Here is a 19,261-nt window from a genome sequence, read left to right on the forward strand (position 1 = left end):
GGGGAGGAGATGGCACCAGGTGCACTATGGGCAGAAGGCGGCCTGGTCTGAGGAATCACATTACATCTCGTGGACGGCCGGGGGTGTGCGTCACTTACCTGGGGAGGAGATTGCACCAGGTGCACTATGGGCAGAAGGCGGCCTGGTCTGAGGAATCACATTACATCTCGTGGACGGCCGGGGGTGTGCGTCACTTACCTGGGGAGGAGATTGCACCAGGTGCACTATGGGCAGAAGGCGGCCTGGTCTGAGGAATCACATTACATCTCGTGGACGGCCGGGGGTGTGCGTCACTTACCTGGGGAGGAGACAATCGAACAATCAAGCGTTTCATTCAAAATAGTCAACAGGGTCGCAAGAAGCGTGTGGAAAAACCAAGGCGCAAAATAACTGCCCATGAACTGAGAAAAGTCAAGCGTGCAGCTGCCAAGATGCCACTTGCCACCAGTTTGGCCATATTTCAGAGCTGCAACATCACTGGAGTGCCCAAAAGCACAAGGTGTGCAATACTCAGAGACATGGCCAAGGTAAGAAAGGCTGAAAGACGACCACCACTGAACAAGACACACAAGCTGAAACGTCAAGACTGGGCCAAGAAATATCTCAAGACTGATTTTTCTAAGGTTTTATGGACTGATGAAATGAGAGTGAGTCTTGATGGGCCAGATGGATGGGCCCGTGGCTGGATTGGTAAAGGGCAGAGAGCTCCAGTCCGACTCAGACGCCAGCAAGGTGGAGGTGGAGTACTGGTTTGGGCTGGTATCATCAAAGATGAGCTTGTGGGGCCTTTTCGGGTTGAGGATGGAGTCAAGCTCAACTCCCAGTCCTACTGCCAGTTTCTGGAAGACACCTTCTTCAAGCAGTGGTACAGGAAGAAGTCTGCATCCTTCAAGAAAAACATGATTTTCATGCAGGACAATGCTCCATCACACGCGTCCAAGTACTCCACAGCGTGGCTGGCAAGAAAGGGTATAAAAGAAGAAAATCTAATGACATGGCCTCCTTGTTCACCTGATCTGAACCCCATTGAGAACCTGTGGTCCATCATCAAATGTGAGATTTACAAGGAGGGAAAACAGTACACCTCTCTGAACAGTGTCTGGGAGGCTGTGGTTGCTGCTGCATGCAATGTTGATGGTGAACAGATCAAAACACTGACAGAATCCATGGATGGCAGGCTTTTGAGTGTCCTTGCAAAGAAAGGTGGCTATATTGGTCACTGATTTGTTTTTGAATGTCAGAAATGTATATTTGTGAATGTTGAGATGTTATATTGGTTTCACTGGTAAAAATAAATAATTGAAATGGGTATATATTTGTTTTTTGTTAAGTTGCCTAATAATTATGCACAGTAATAGTCACCTGCACACACATATCCCCCTAAAATAGCTAAAACTAAAAACAAACTAAAAACTGCTTCCAAAAATATTCAGCTTTGATATTGAGTTTTTTGGGTTCATTGAGAACATGGTTGTTGTTCAATAATAAAAATAATCCTCAAAAATACAACTTGCCTAATAATTCTGCATTCCCTGTATAGGTGTAGGCTGTATATAGATATAGGCAGTACATATATACAGTACAGACCAAAAGTTTGGACACAGCTTCTCAGTCACAGAGTTTTCTTTATTTTCATGACTATGAAGGCATCAAAACTATGAATTAACACATGTGGAATTATATACATAACAAACAAGTGTGAAACAACTGAAAATATGTCATATTCTAGGTTCTTCAAAGTAGCCACCTTTTGCTTTGATTACTGCTTTGCACACTCTTGGCATTCTCTTGATGAGCTTCCAGAGGTAGTCCCCTGAAATGGTCTTCCAACAGTCTTGAAGGAGTTCCCAGAGATGCTTAGCACTTGTTGGCCCTTTTGCCTTCACTCTGCGGTCCAGCTCACCCCAAACCATCTCGATTGGGTTCAGGTCCGGTGACTGTGGAGGCCAGGTCATCTGGCGCAGCACCCCATCACTCTCCTTCATGGTCAAATAGCCCTTACTTTCAAAGTTTGAACTGACTGACCTTCATTTCTTAAAGTAATGATGGCCACTCGTTTTTCTTTACTTAGCTGCTTTTTTCTTGCCATAATACAAATTCTAACAGTCTATTCAGTAGGACTATCAGCTGTGTATCCACCTGACGTCTCCTCAACGCCACTGATGGTCCCAACCCCATTTATAAGGCAAGAAATCCCACTTATTAAACCTGACAGGGCACACCTGTGAAGTGAAAACCATTTCAGGGGACGACCTCTTGAAGCTCATCAAGAGAATGCCAAGAGTGTGCAAAGCAGTAATCAAAGCAAAAGGTGGCTACTTTGAAGAACCTAGAATATGACATATTTTCAGTTGTTTCACACTTGTTTGTTATGTATATAATTCCACATGTGTTAATTCATAGTTTTGATGCCTTCATAGTCATGGAAATAAAGAAAACTCTGTGACTGAGAAGGTGTGTCCAAACTTTTGGTCTGTACTGTAGGTGTAGAATGTATATAGGTATAGGCTGTATATAGGTGTAGGCAGTACATAGGTATAGGCTGTATATAGGTGTAGGCAGTACATAGGTATAGGCTGTATATAGGTGTAGGCAGTACATAGGTATAGGCTGTATATAGGTATAGGCTGTATATAGGTGTAGGCAGTACATAGGTATAGGCTGTATATAGGTGTAGGCAGTACATAGGTATAGGCTGTATATAGGTGTAGGCAGTACATAGGTATAGGCTGTATATAGGTATAGGCTGTATATAGGTGTAGGCAGTACATAGGTATAGGCTGTATATAGGTGTAGGCAGTACATAGGTATAGGCTGTATTTCGGTGTAGGCAGTACATAGGTATAGAATGTATATAGGTATAGGCAGTGCCTATACCTATATACAGCCTATATACAGCATACAACTATATACAGTCTACACCTCTATACATTCTACACCTATGTACTACCTATATCTATGTACAGCCTATACCTATGTACAGTCTACACGGTGTAGGCTGTATATAGGTATAGACTGTATATGGGTATAATATCTATCTATCTCTCCATCCCACAGGGGTTATATTGTCCGGCATGGTGTAACCTCCATACATTTGCTGTACAATATACATTATAATCTCTGCACCATGCTGTTAAATATAAAATATAACACCTACACTGTGGGGTTATGTTTTATACTGTACAGCATGGTGCAGGGATTATAATTTATACTGTACAGCATGGAGTAGGGATTATACTGTATATTGTACAGCATGGTATAGGGATTATACTGTATATTGTACAGCATGGTGCAGGGATTATACTGTATATTGTACAGCATGGTGCAAAGATTATAATTTATACTGTACAGCATGGTGCAGGGATTATACTGTATATTGTACAGCATGGTGTAGGGATTATACTGTATATTACACAGCATGGTGCAGGGATTATAATTTATACTGTACAGCATGGTGTAGGGATTATACTGTATATTACACAGCATGGTGCAGGGATTATACTGTATATTACACAGCATGGTGCAGGGATTATACTGTATATTACACAGCATGGTGCAGGGATTATACTGTATATTACACAGCATGGTGCAGGGATTATACTATATTGTACAGCATGGTGCAGGGATTATACTGTATATTACACAGCATGGTGCAGGGATTATACTGTATATTACACAGCATGGTGCAGGGATTATACTATATTGTACAGCATGGTGCAGGGATTATACTGTATATTGTACAGCATGGTGCAGGGATTATATTGTATATTGTACAGCATGGTGCAGGGATTATACTGTATTGTACAGCATGGTGCAGGGATTATACTGTATTGTACAGCATGGTGCAGGGATTATATTGTATATTGTACAGCATGGTGCAGGGATTATACTGTATATTGTACAGCATGGTGCAGGGATTATACTGTATTGTACAGCATGGTGCAGGGATTATACTATATTGTACAGCATGGTGCAGGGATTATATTGTATATTGTACAGCATGGTGCAGGGATTATACTATATTGTACAGCATGGTGCAGGGATTATATTGTATATTGTACAGCATGGTGCAGGGATTATACTGTATTGTACAGCATGGTGCAGGGATTATACTATATTGTACAGCATGGTGCAGGGATTATATTGTATATTGTACAGCATGGTGCAGGGATTATACTGTATTGTACAGCATGGTGCAGGGATTATACTGTATATTACACAGCATGGTGCAGGGATTATATTGTATATTGTACAGCATGGTGCAGGGATTATACTGTATTGTACAGCATGGTGCAGGGATTATACTGTATTGTACAGCATGGTGCAGGGATTATATTGTATATTGTACAGCATGGTGCAGGGATTATACTGTATATTGTACAGCATGGTGCAGGGATTATACTGTATTGTACAGCATGGTGCAGGGATTATACTATATTGTACAGCATGGTGCAGGGATTATATTGTATATTGTACAGCATGGTGCAGGGATTATATTGTATATTGTACAGCATGGTGCAGGGATTATACTGTATTGTACAGCATGGTGCAGGGATTATACTGTATTGTACAGCATGGTGCAGGGATTATACTATATTGTACAGCATGGTGCAGGGATTATACTGTATATTGTACAGCATGGTGCAGGGATTATACTGTATTGTACAGCATGGTGCAGTGATTATACTGTATATTACACAGCATGGTGCAGGGATTATATTGTATATTGTACAGCATGGTGCAGGGATTATACTGTATTGTACAGCATGGTGCAGGGATTATACTGTATTGTACAGCATGTTGCAGGGATTATACTGTATTGTACAGCATGGTGCAGGGATTATACTGTATATTACACAGCATGGTGCAGGGATTATATTGTATATTGTACAGCATGGTGCAGGGGTTATACTGTATTGTACAGCATGGTGCAGGGATTATACTGTATTGTACAGCATGTTGCAGGGATTATACTGTATTGTACAGCATGGTGCAGGGATTATACTGTATATTGTACAGCATGGTGCAGGGGTTACACGGTATGCTCTTAGATGTGACAATTGTCTTAGGTTTTCCTATCGCCACCTTTGATGGCGCTGTGCCCAGCTAGGAGCCGACCCCGCTCAGCAGCTGCCAAGGCTTAGAGGGAGCACTGGATGTGACACCTTCCACTTGTCTTCAAATTCCCAGATCTCAATCCAATCTTCATGTGTGGGATCCATGGAGGCCGCACTGAGAAGTTTACATCAGACCTCGAGGTCTCGTGGAGTCCATGACGGGTCAGAGACGGTCAAAATACCAAGATTAGGCGGGTGAATGTGGGTTTTTGGCTGTTCTTTGTATACCTGTTATTTAGAAAGCTGAAGGACATCGAAACAGGCAGAGGATGGAATCACAGGCTTCGGGGGCAGACAGATATGTATTACATTCAGTTTAAATACAATATTATAATACATTTATTATAGGAAGCACACTGAGGACAGTTAGTTCTGAGCTGACAGGGGTGGTCAGAGATGATGCACTGTAGCACTGAGGAGAAATCTCTGTCCCTCCATCCCTGGCCCCCGAACACAGGTGATAAAAGGATCCTGCAATATCACCTACAACCACAAGATGGCAGGAGTGCGCAAAGGACAGCGCGGCTATTCCTCCTCCAGCCAATAGAGGGCGCGCCGAAACTTCCGAACACCACAGTCTGCGGCTCAGACCGAGCGGAAGTTGTGATTCATCCCCAGGAAGAAGCGAGTGACAACTGTGGGACCGGAGAGATGGCGGCGGCGGGGGGCTGGCTGCTGAGAGGCGTCCTGGTGCTGAGCGTACACCGGTGAGTGCGCGTCCTCCTCCCCCCTGTGTCACAGGCATTAGTGTCCCCTCATATCCCCCCTGTGTCACAGGCATTAGTGTCCCCTCATATCCCCCCCCCTGTGTCACAGTCATTAGTGTCCCCTCATCTCCCCGTGTGTCACAGTCATTAGTGTCCCCTCATCTCCCTGTGTGTCACAGTCATTAGTGTCCCCTCATCTCCCTATGTCAGTCATTAGTGTCCCCTCATCTCCCCCTGTGTCACAGTAATTAGTGTCCCCTCATATCCCCCCCTGTGTCACAGGCATTAGTGTCCCCTCATCTCCCCCCTGTGTCACAGTCATTAGTGTCCCCTCATCTCCCCCTGTGTGTCAGTCATTAGTGTCCCCTCATCTCTCCCTGTGTCACAGTCATTAGTGTCCCCTCATCTCCCCCTGTGTGTCAGTCATTAGTGTCCCCTCATCTCCCTGTGTGTCACAGTCATTAGTGTCCCCTCATCTCCCCCTGTGTCACAGTCATTAGTGTCCCCTCATCTCCCCATGTGTAATAGTCATTAGTGTCCCCTCATCTCCCTGTGTCACAGTCATTAGTGTCCCCTCATCTCTCCCTGTGTCACAGTCATTAGTGTCCCCTCATCTCCCTGTGTGTCAGTCATTAGTGTCCCCTCATCTCCCTGTGTGTCACAGTCATTAGTGTCCCCTCATCTCCCTGTGTGTCACAGTCATTAGTGTCCCCTCATCTCCCCCTGTGTCACAGTCATTAGTGTCCCCTCATCTCCCCTGTGTCACAGTCATTAGTGTCCCCTCATCTCCCTGTGTGTCACAGTCATTAGTGTCCCCTCATCTCCCTGTGTGTCACAGTCATTAGTGTCCCCTCATCTCCCCCTGTGTCACAGGCATTCGTGTCCCCTCATCTCCCTGTGTGTCACAGTCATTAGTGTCCCCTCATCTCCCCCTGTGTCACAGTCATTAGTGTCCCCTCATCTCCCTGTGTCAGTCATTAGTGTCCCCTCATCTCCCTGTGCCACAGTCATTAGTGTCCCCTCATCTCCCTGTGTGTCACAGTCATTAGTGTCCCCTCATCTCCCCCTGTGTCACAGGCATTCGTGTCCCCTCATCTCCCTGTGTCACAGTCATTAGTGTCCCCTCATCTCCCCCACTGTGTCACAGGCATTCGTGTCCCCTCATATCCCCCCCTGTGTCACAGGCATTCGTGTCCCCTCATCTCCCCCCCCTGTGTCACAGGCATTAGTGTCCCCTCATCTCCCTGTGTGTCACAGGCATTCGTGTCCCCTCATCTCCCTGTGTCACAGTCATTAGTGTCCCCTCATCTCCCCGTGTGTCACAGGCATTCGTGTCCCCTCATCTCCCTGTGTCACAGTCATTAGTGTCCCCTCATCTCCCTGTGTCACAGTCATTAGTGTCCCCTCATCTCCCTGTGTGTCACAGTCATTAGTGTCCCCTCATCTCCCCTGTGTCACAGTCATTAGTGTCCCCTCATCTCCCCTGTGTCACAGTCATTAGTGACCCCTCATCTCCCCGTGTGTCACAGTCATTAGTGACCCCTCATCTCCCCGTGTGTCACAGTCATTAGTGTCCCCTCATCTCCCCCTGTGTCACAGGCATTCGTGTCCCCTCATCTCCCCCTGTGTCACAGTCATTAGTGTCCCCGTCATCTCCCTGTGTCACAGTCATTAGTGTCCCCGTCATCTCCCTGTGTCAGTCATTAGTGTCCCCTCATCTCCCTTGTGTCACAGTCATTTGTGTCCCCTCATCTCCCCCTGTGTCACAGTCATTAGTGTCCCCTCATCTCCCCCCTGTGTCACAGTAATTAGTGTCCCCTCATATCCCCCCCTGTGTCACACTCATTACCGCTCCCTCATCTCCCCCTGTGTCACAATCATTAGTGTCCCCTCATCTCCCCCTGTGTCACAGTCATTAGTGTCCCCTCATCTCCCCCTGTGTCACAGTCATTAGTGTCCCCGTCATCTCCCTGTGTCACAGTCATTAGTGTCCCCTCATCTCCCCCCTGTGTCACAGTAATTAGTGTCCCCTCATCTCCCCATGTGTCACAGTCATTAGTGTCCCCTCATCTCCCCCATGTCACAGTCATTAGTGTCCCCTCATCTCCCCCATGTCACACTCATTACCGCCCCCTCATCTCCTCCTGTGTCACAGTCATTAGTGTCCCCTCATCTCCCCCTGTGTCACAGTCATTAGTGTCCCCTCATCTCCCCATGTCACAGTCATTAGTGTCCCCTCATCTCCCCCTGTGTCACAGTCATTAGTGTCCCCTCATCTGCATGTGTCACAGTCATTAGTGTCCCCTCATCTCCCTGTGTGTCACAGTCATTAGTGTCCCCTCATCTCCCCCTGTGTCACAGTCATTAGTGTCCCCTCATCTCCCCCTGTGTCACAGTCATTAGTGTCCCCTCATCTCCCCCTGTGTCAGTTATTATCGTCCCCTCATCTCCCTGTGTGTCACAGTCATTAGTGTCCCCTCATCTCCCTGTGTGTCACAGTCATTAGTGTCCCCTCATCTCCCTGTGTGTCACAGTCATTAGTGTCCCCTCATCTCCCTGTGTGTCACAGTCATTAGTGTCCCCTCATCTCCCTGTGTGTCACAGTCATTAGTGTCCCCTCATCTCCCTGTGTGTCACAGTCATTAGTGTCCCCTCATCTCCTGTGTGTCACACTCATTACCGCCCCCTCATCTCCTGTGTGTCACACTTATTACCGCCCCCTCATCTCCAGTGTGTCACACTTATTACCGCCCCCTCATCTCCTGTGTGTCACACTTATTACCGTCCCCTCATCTCCCCCTGTGTCACAGGCATTAGTGTCCCCTCATCTCCCTGTGTGTCACAGTCATTAGTGTCCCCTCATCTCCTGTGTGTCACACTCATTACCGCCCCCTCATCTCCTGTGTGTCACACTTATTACCGCCCCCTCATCTCCTGTGTGTCACACTTATTACCTCCCCCTCATCTCCAGTGTGTCACACTTATTACCGCCCCCTCATCTCCTGTGTGTCACACTTATTACCGCCCCCTCATCTCCTGTGTGTCACACTCATTACCGCCCCCTCATCTCCTGTGCGTCACACTCATTACCGCCCCCTCATCTCCTGTGTGTCACACTCATTACCGCCCCCTCATCTCCTGTGCGTCACACTCATTACCGCCCCCTCATCTCCTGTGCGTCACACTCATTACCGCCCCCTCATCTCCTGTGCGTCACACTCATTACCGCCCCCCTCATCTCCTGTGTGTCACACTCATTACCGCCCCCTCATCTCCTGTGTGTCACACTCATTACCGCCCCCTCATCTCCTGTGTGTCACACTCATTACCTCCCCCTCATCTCCAGTGTGTCACACTTATTACCGCCCCCTCATCTCCTGTGTGTCACACTCATTACCGCCCCCTCATCTCCTGTGTGTCACACTTATTACCGCCCCCTCATCTCCTGTGTGTCACACTCATTACCGCCCCCTCATCTCCTGTGCGTCACACTCATTACCGCCCCCTCATCTCCTGTGTGTCACACTCATTACCGCCCCCTCATCTCCTGTGTGTCACAGTCATTACCGCCCCCTCATCTCCTGTGTGTCACACTCATTACCGCCCCCCTCATCTCCTGTGTGTCACACTCATTACCGCCCCCTCATCTCCTGTGTGTCACACTTATTACCGCCCCCTCATCTCCTGTGTGTCACACTCATTACCGCTCCCTCATCTCCTGTGTGTCACAGTCATTAGTGTCCCCTCATCTCCTGTGTGTCACACTTATTACCGCCCCCTCATCTCCTGTGTGTCACACTTATTACCGCCCCCTCATCTCCTGTGTGTCACACTTATTACCGCCCCCCTCATCTCCTGTGTGTCACACTTATTACCGCTCCCTCATCTCCTGTGCGTCACACTCATTACCGCCCCCTCATCTCCTGTGTCACACTCATTACCGCCCCCTCATCTCCTGTGTGTCACACTCATTACCGCCCCCTCATCTCCTGTGTGTCACACTCATTACCGCCCCCTCATCTCCTGTGTGTCACACTTATTACCGCCCCCTCATCTCCTGTGTGTCACACTCATTACCGCCCCCTCATCTCCTGTGTGTCACACTCATTACCGCCCCCTCATCTCCTGTGTGTCACACTCATTACCGCCCCCTCATCTCCTGTGTGTCACACTCATTACCGCCCCCCTCATCTCCTGTGCGTCACACTCATTACCGCCCCCCTCATCTCCTGTGTGTCACACTTATTACCGCCCCCTCATCTCCTGTGTGTCACACTTATTACCGCCCCCTCATTTCCTGTGTGTCACACTCATTACCGCCCCCTCAGCTCCTGTGTGTCACACTCATTACCGCCCCCTCATCTCCTGTGTGTCACACTTATTACCGCCCCCTCATCTCCTGTGTGTCACACTTATTACCGCCCCCTCATTTCCTGTGTGTCACACTCATTACCGCCCCCTCATCTCCTGTGTGTCACACTCATTACCGCCCCCTCATCTCCTGTGTGTCACACTCATTACCGCTCCCTCATCTCCTGTGTGTCACACTCATTACCGCCCCCCTCATCTCCTGTGTGTCACACTTATTACCGCCCCCTCATCTCCTGTGTGTCACAGTCATTAGTGTCCCCTCATCTCCTGTGTGTCACACTCATTACCGCTCCCTCATCTCCTGTGTGTCACACTCATTACCGCCCCCTCATCTCCTGTGTGTCACACTTATTACCGCCCCCTCATCTCCTGTGTGTCACAGTCATTAGTGTCCCCTCATCTCCTGTGTGTCACACTCATTACCGCCCCCTCATCTCCTGTGTGTCACACTTATTACCGCCCCCTCATCTCCTGTGTGTCACACTCATTACCGCCCCCTCATCTCCTCTGTGTCACACTTATTACCGCCCCCTCATCTCCTGTGTGTCACACTCATTACCGCCCCCTCATCTCCTGTGTGTCACAGTCATTAGTGTCCCCTCATCTCCTGTGTGTCACAGTCATTAGTGTCCCCTCATCTCCTGTGTGTCACAGTCATTAGTGTCCCCTCATCTCCTGTGTGTCACACTCATTACCGCTCCCTCATCTCCTGTGTGTCACACTCATTACCGCCCCCTCATCTCCTGTGTGTCACACTCATTACCGCCCCCTCATCTCCTGTGTGTCACACTTATTACCGCCCCCTCATCTCCTGTGTGTCACACTTATTACCGCCCCCTCATCTCCTGTGTGTCACACTCATTACCGCCCCCTCATCTCCTCTGTGTCACACTTATTACCGCCCCCTCATCTCCTGTGTGTCACACTCATTACCGCCCCCTCATCTCCTGTGTGTCACACTCATTACCGCCCCCTCAGCTCCTGTGCGTCACACTCATTACCGCCCCCTCATCTCCTGTGCGTCACACTCATTACCGCCCCCTCATCTCCTGTGTGTCACACTCATTACCGCCCCCTCAGCTCCTGTGCGTCACACTCATTACCGCCCCCTCATCTCCTGTGCGTCACACTCATTACCGCCCCCTCATCTCCTGTGTGTCACACTCATTACCGCCCCCTCATCTCCTGTGTGTCACACTTATTACCGCCCCCTCATCTCCTGTGTGTCACAGTCATTAGTGTCCCCTCATCTCCTGTGTGTCACACTCATTACCGCTCCCTCATCTCCTGTGTGTCACACTCATTACCGCCCCCTCATCTCCTGTGTGTCACACTCATTACCGCCCCCTCATCTCCTGTGTGTCACACTCATTACCGCCCCCTCATCTCCTGTGCGTCACACTCATTACCGCCCCCTCATCTCCTGTGTGTCACACTCATTACCGCCCCCTCATCTCCTGTGTGTCACACTCATTACCGCCCCCTCAGCTCCTGTGTGTCACACTCATTACCGCTCCCTCATCTCCTGTGCGTCACACTCATTACCGCCCCCTCATCTCCTGTGCGTCACACTTATTACCGCCCCCTCATCTCCTGTGTGTCACACTCATTACCGCCCCCTCATCTCCTGTGTGTCACAGTCATTAGTGTCCCCTCATCTCCTGTGTGTCACACTCATTACCGCCCCCTCATCTCCTGTGTGTCACACTTATTACCGCCCCCTCATCTCCTGTGTGTCACACTTATTACCGCCCCCTCATCTCCTGTGTGTCACACTTATTACCGCCCCCTCATCTCCTGTGTGTCACACTTATTACCGCCCCCTCATCTCCTGTGTGTCACACTTATTACCGCCCCCTCATCTCCTGTGTGTCACACTTATTACCGCCCCCTCATCTCCTGTGTGTCACACTTATTACCGCCCCCTCATCTCCTGTGTGTCACACTTATTACCGCCCCCTCATCTCCTGTGTGTCACACTCATTACCGCCCCCTCATCTCCTGTGTGTCACACTCATTACCGCCCCCTCATCTCCTGTGCGTCACACTCATTACCGCCCCCTCATCTCCTGTGTGTCACACTTATTACCGCCCCCTCATCTCCTGTGTGTCACACTCATTACCGCTCCCTCATCTCCTGTGTGTCACACTCATTACCGCCCCCTCATCTCCTGTGTGTCACACTCATTACCGCCCCCTCATCTCCTGTGTGTCACACTTATTACCGCCCCCTCATCTCCTGTGTGTCACACTCATTACCGCCCCCTCATCTCCTGTGTGTCACACTCATTACCGCCCCCTCATCTCCTGTGTGTCACACTTATTACCGCCCCCTCATCTCCTGTGTGTCACACTCATTACCGCCCCCTCATCTCCTGTGTGTCACACTCATTACCGCCCCCTCATCTCCTGTGTGTCACACTCATTACCGCCCCCTCATCTCCTGTGTGTCACACTCATTACCGCCCCCTCATCTCCTGTGTGTCACACTCATTACCGCCCCCTCATCTCCTGTGTGTCACACTTATTACCGCCCCCTCATCTCCTGTGTGTCACACTTATTACCGCCCCCTCATCTCCTGTGTGTCACACTTATTACCGCCCCCTCATCTCCTGTGTGTCACACTTATTACCGCCCCCCTCATCTCCTGTGTGTCACACTTATTACCGCCCCCTCATCTCCTGTGTGTCACACTTATTACCGCCCCCTCATCTCCTGTGTGTCACACTCATTACCGCCCCCTCATCTCCTGTGTGTCACACTCATTACCGCCCCCTCATCTCCTGTGCGTCACACTCATTACCGCCCCCTCATCTCCTGTGTGTCACACTCATTACCGCCCCCTCATCTCCTGTGTGTCACACTCATTACCGCTCCCTCATCTCCTGTGTGTCACACTCATTACCGCCCCCCTCATCTCCTGTGTGTCACACTTATTACCGCCCCCTCATCTCCTGTGTGTCACAGTCATTAGTGTCCCCTCATCTCCTGTGTGTCACACTCATTACCGCTCCCTCATCTCCTGTGTGTCACACTCATTACCGCCCCCTCATCTCCTGTGTGTCACACTTATTACCGCCCCCTCATCTCCTGTGTGTCACAGTCATTAGTGTCCCCTCATCTCCTGTGTGTCACACTCATTACCGCCCCCTCATCTCCTGTGTGTCACACTTATTACCGCCCCCTCATCTCCTGTGTGTCACACTCATTACCGCCCCCTCATCTCCTCTGTGTCACACTTATTACCGCCCCCTCATCTCCTGTGTGTCACACTCATTACCGCCCCCTCATCTCCTGTGTGTCAGTCATTAGTGTCCCCTCATCTCCTGTGTGTCACAGTCATTAGTGTCCCCTCATCTCCTGTGTGTCACACTCATTACCGCCCCCTCATCTCCTGTGTGTCACTCTCATTAACGCCCCCCGGGCTGATATATCTGTGTTCCCTTGCAGTTGGGTTCTGTCGTCTCCCGCGCAGGATCAGAAGGCCGCGGCAGAGTCCGGTACGTCTCGCTTGTCTCCGCCTTCTTGACCAGATCTCATGGCACGTTACTTCTCATGTGACTGTTGTATGTTGCAGACCCTGCGTCGGTGAGCGCCCCCTGCTGGCAGAGAGAGGCGTACACCATATCTAAGGACTGCTACAGCTGTACTCAGTTTGAGACGGTGAGTGCGTTGTCTGCGGAGCTTACGCTTCACTGCTCCGCTGATCGTCTGCCATTAACCGCCATCTCCCTGTCTCCCCCTACAGAAGACCCTCGATCAGTGCAGCGACTCCGGCTTCGTAGAGCAGGTTGCCTGTACCAACTCCAACAAGTCCGAGTATAAGAGGTGAGGAGGGGCCCGAGGGGCCCGGGGGGTTCTGGCACCTTCACCCTGTGTAACCACATCTGCCCCTCCCCTCAGCTGTCGCTCTGTCCCCATGGAGAAGCGGGTGTTCTGGCAGTTTGTGGGCCTCATGTTGGCGGGCACAGTTGCGCTCGCCCTCCTGGTGATTTCGCGGCAGAGGACGTTGGATCGGCGAGCGCTGGAGAAAGTGCGCAAACAGATCGAGTCCATCTAACTGGGGGCGTCTGTAGGAGACTATGGCCCCCCCCTTCCGCCATCTTGTCCTGTCTCCTGGCCTCTGATGCTCCACCCCGCGCACTCTGCGTCCTCTTCTCCCATCATGGCGGTTGTGGAAAAGTTATTCTCATCGGAGATTTACGTGGAGTGATGACCTCAGCAAATCGGATTATAAAACCAAGTGACATCACCATGTCAATCAGTGAATGTCTGACCAGTCCTCCACCAGCAGAGGGCGCCACCAGGTAACCAGGACGGGCTGAACTGTGGACGACCGGACTGTATTATTATTATTATTGTTGGATTTTTTTTATTATGATCAATAAAGTTCTTAGAGTTTGAAGTTAAATTGGCCATGTCATTACCTAACATTAGATTTCCTACTTCAGATACCTGCAGTGAACACCCGAAGAAGCTGTAATAGCAGGGGGCACTGGAGATTTCAGCTGTGAAGGTACAGAATAGTGAGTGCAGCTCTGGAGTATCATACAGAATAAGTAATGTATGTACACAGTGACTGCACCAGCAGAATAGTGAGTGCAGCTCTGGAGTATAATACAGGCTAAGTAATGTATGTACACAGTGACTGCACCAGCAGAATAGTGAGTGCAGCTCTGGAGTATAATACAGGCTAAGTAATGTATGTACACAGTGACTGCACCAGCAGAATAGTGAGTGCAGCTCTGGAGTATAATACAGGATGTAACTCAGGATCAGTACAGGATAAGTAATGTATGTACACAGTGACTGCACCAGCAGAATAGTGAGTGCAGCTCTGGAGTATAATACAGGATGTAACTCAGGATCAGTAGAGGATAAGTAATGTATGTACACAGTCACTGCACCAGCAGAATAGTGAGTGCAGCTCTGGAGTATAATACTGGATGTAACTCAGGATCAGTACAGGATAAGTAATGTATGTACACAGTGACTGCACCAGCAGAATAGTGAGTGCAGCTCTGGAGTATAATACAGGATGTAACTCAGGATCAGTACAGGATAAGTAATGTAATGTATGGACACAGTGACTGCACCAGCAGAATAGTGAGTGCAGCTCTGGAGTATAATACAGGATGTAACTCAGAATCAGTACAGGATAAGTAATGTATGTACACAGTGACTGCACCAGCAGAATAGTGAGTGCAGCTCTGGAGTATAGTACAGGATGTAACTCAGCATCAGTACAGGATAAGTAATGTATGTACACAGTGACTCCACCAGCAGAATAGTGAGTGCAGCTCTGGAGTATAATACAGGATGTAACTCAGGATCAGTACAGGATAAGTAATGTATGTACACAGTGACTGCACCAGCAGAATAGTGAGTGCAGCTCTGGAGTATAGTACAGGATGTAACTCAGGATCAGTACAGGATAAGTAATGTAATGTATGTACACAGTGACTGCACCAGCAGAATAGTGAGTGCAGCTCTGGAGTATAATACAGGATGTAACTCAGAATCAGTACAGGATAAGTAATGTATGTACACAGTGACTGCACCAGCAGAATAGTGAGTGCAGCTCTGGAGTATAATACAGGATGTAACTCAGGATCAGTACAGGATAAGTAATGTATGTACACAGTGACTGCACCAGCAGAATAGTGAGTGCAGCTCTGGAGTATAATACAGGATGTAACTCAGGATCAGTACAGGATAAGTAATGTATGTACACAGTGACTGCACCAGCAGAATAGTGAGTGCAGCTCTGGAGTATAATACAGGATGTAACTCAGAATCAGTACAGGATAAGTAATGTATGTGCACAGTGACTGCACCAGCAGAATAGTGAGTGCAGCTCTGGAGTATAATGCAGGATGTAACTCAGAATCAGTACAGGATAAGTAATGTATGTACACAGTGACTGCACCAGCAGAATAGTGAGTGCAGCTCTGGAGTATAATACAGGATGTAACTCAGGATCAGTACAGGATAAGTAATGTATGTGCACAGTGACTGCACCAGCAGAATAGTGAGTGCAGCTCTGGAGTATAATACAGGATGTAACTCAGGATCAGTACAGGATAAGTAATGTATGTACACAGTGACTGCACCAGCAGAATAGTGAGTGCAGCTCTGGAGTATAATACAGGATGTAACTCAGGATCAGTACAGGATAAGAAATGTATGTACACAGTGACTGCACCAGCAGAATAGTGAGTGCAGCTCTGGAGTATAATACAGGATAAGTAATGTATGTACACAGTGACTGCACCAGCAGAATAGTGAGTGCAGCTCTGGAGTATAATACAGGATGTAACTCAGGATCAGTACAGGATAAGTAATGTATGTACTCGGTGACTGCACCAGCAGAATAGTGAGTGCAGCTCTGGAGTATAATACAGGATAAGTAATGTATGTACACAGTGACTGCACCAGCAGAATAGTGAGTGCAGCTCTGGAGTATAATACAGGATGTAACTCAGCATCAGTACAGGATAAGTAATGTATGTACACAGTGACTCCACCAGCAGAGTAGTGAGTGCAGCTCTGGAGTATAATACAGGAGGTAACTCAGGATGAGTACAGGATAAGTAATGTATGTACACAGTGACTGCACCAGCAGAATAGTGAGTGCAGCTCTGGAGTATAATACAGGATGTAACTCAGGATCAGTACAGGATTAGTAATGTATGTACACAGTGACTGCACCAGCAGAATAGTGAGTGCAGCTCTGGAGTGTAATACAGGATAAGTAATGTATGTACACAGTGACTGCACCAGCAGAATAGTGAGTGCAGCTCTGGAGTATAATACAGGATGTAACTCAGGATCAGTACAGGATAAGTAATGTATGTACTCGGTGACTGCACCAGCAGAATAGTGAGTGCAGCTCTGGAGTATAATACAGGATAAGTAATGTATGTACACAGTGACTGCACCAGCAGAATAGTGAGTGCAGCTCTGGAGTATAATACAGGATGTAACTCAGCATCAGTACAGGATAAGTAATGTATGTACACAGTGACTCCACCAGCAGAGTAGTGAGTGCAGCTCTGGAGTATAATACAGGATGTAACTCAGGATCAGTACAGGATAAGTAATGTATGTACACAGTGACTGCACCAGCAGAATAGTGAGTGCAGCTCTGGAGTATAATACAGGATGTAACTCAGGATCAGTACAGGATAAGTAATGTATGTACACAGTGACTGCACCAGCAGAATAGTGAGTGCAGCTCTGGAGGATAATACAGGATGTAACTCAGGATCAGTACAGGATAAGTAATGTATGTACACAGTGACTGCACCAGCAGAATAGTGAGTGCAGCTCTGGAGTATAATACAGGATGTAACTCAGGATCAGTACAATATAAGTAATGTATGTACACAGTGACTGCACCAGCAGAATAGTGAGTGCAGCTCTGGGGTATAATACAGGATGTAACTCAGGATCAGTACAGGATAAGTAATGTATGTACATAGTGACTGCACCAGCAGAATAGTGAGTGCAGCTCTGGAGTATAATACAGGATGTAACTCAGGATCAGTACAGGATAAGTAATGTATGTACACAGTGACTGCACCAGCAGAATAGTGAGTGCAGCTCTGGAGTATAATACAGGATCAGTAATGTATGTACACAGTGACTGCACCAGCAGAATAGTGAGTGCAGCTCCGGAGTATAATACAGGATGTAACTCAGGATCAGTACAGGATAAGTAATGTATGTACGCAGTGACTGCACCAGCAGAATAGTGAGTGCAGCTCTGGGGTATAATACAGGATGTAACTCAGGATCAGTACAGGATAAGTAATGTATGTACATAGTGACTGCACCAGCAGAATAGTGAGTGCAGCTCTGGAGTATAATACAGGATGTAACTCAGGATCAGTACAGGATAAGTAATTTATGTACACAGTGACTGCACCAGCAGAATAGTGAGTTCAGCTCTGGAGTATAATACAGGATCAGTAATGTATGTACACAGTGACTGCACCAGCAGAATAGTGAGTGCAGCTCCGGAGTATAATACAGGATGTAACTCAGGATCAGTACAGGATAAGTAATGTATGTACACAGTGACTGCACCAGCAGAATAGTGAGTGCAGCTCTGGAGTATAATACAGGATGTAACTCAGGATCAGTACAGGATAAGTAATGTATGTACACAGTGACTGCACCAGCAGAATAGTGAGTTCAGCTCTGGAGTATAATACAGGATCAGTAATGTATGTACACAGTGACTGCACCAGCAGAATAGTGAGTGCAGCTCCGGAGTATAATACAGGATGTAACTCAGGATCAGTACAGGATAAGTAATGTATGTACACAGTGACTGCACCAGCAGAATAGTGAGTGCAGCTCTGGAGTATAATACAGGATGTAACTCAGGATCAGTATAGGATAAGTAATGTATGTACACAGTGACTGCACCAGCAGAATAGTGAGTGCAGCTCTGGAGTGTAATACAGGATGTACCTCAGGTTCAGTACAGGATAAGTAATGTATGTACACAGTGACTGGCACCAGCAGAATAGTGAGTGCAGCTGTGGAGTATAATACAGGATGGAACTCAGGATCAGTACAGGATAAGTAATGTATGTACACAGTGACTGCACCAGCAGAATAGTGAGTGCAGCTCTGGAGTATAATACAGGATGTAACTCAGGATCAGTACAGGATAAGTAATGTATGTACACAGTGACTGCACCAGCAGAATAGTGAGTTCAGCTCTGGAGTATAATACAGGATCAGTAATTTATGTACACAGTGACTGCACCAGCAGAATAGTGAGTGCAGCTCTGGAGTATAATACAGGATGTAACTCAGGATCAGTACAGGATAAGTAATGTATGTACACAATGACTGCACCAGCAGAATAGTGAGTGCAGCTCTGGGGTATAATACAGGATGTAACTCAGGATCAGTACAGGATAAGTAATGTATGTACACAGTGACTGCACCAGCAGAATAGTGAGTGCAGCTCTGGGGTATAATACAGGATGTAACTCAGGATCAGTACAGGATAAGTAATGTATGTACACAGTGACTGCACCAGCAGA

General features: G+C 48.1%; 1 protein-coding gene across 1 annotated transcript; it reads left to right on the forward strand.

The window, feature by feature from the left end:
- The first annotated feature begins 5,707 nt into the window (after positions 1-5,707).
- Positions 5,708-14,601, forward strand: JTB (jumping translocation breakpoint). The gene is made up of 5 exons (XM_040412287.1): positions 5,708-5,824; positions 13,647-13,696; positions 13,774-13,859; positions 13,945-14,024; positions 14,100-14,601. The coding sequence occupies exons 1-5, from the start codon at positions 5,769-5,771 to the stop codon at positions 14,254-14,256; spliced, it is 429 nt and encodes a 142-aa protein (XP_040268221.1). The 5' UTR covers positions 5,708-5,768; the 3' UTR covers positions 14,257-14,601.
- The last annotated feature ends 4,660 nt before the right edge of the window (positions 14,602-19,261 follow it).

This window comes from Bufo bufo, chromosome 11, assembly GCF_905171765.1.
Source record: "Bufo bufo chromosome 11, aBufBuf1.1, whole genome shotgun sequence".
Classification (NCBI taxonomy): domain Eukaryota; kingdom Metazoa; phylum Chordata; class Amphibia; order Anura; family Bufonidae; genus Bufo; species Bufo bufo.

What these genes read in the sequence shown, in the direction of transcription:
- JTB (XM_040412287.1), top strand. Translation starts at nt 5,769, where the DNA reads ATGGCGGCGGCGGGGGGCTGGCTGCTGAGAGGCGTCCTGGTGCTGAGC. An exon ending in GCTGTACTCAGTTTGAGACG is followed by an intron (nt 13,860 to 13,944) that starts GTGAGTGCGTTG and finishes CTCCCCCTACAG; the next exon opens with AAGACCCTCGATCAGTGCAG. An exon ending in AACAAGTCCGAGTATAAGAG is followed by an intron (nt 14,025 to 14,099) that starts GTGAGGAGGGGC and finishes CCCTCCCCTCAG; the next exon opens with CTGTCGCTCTGTCCCCATGG.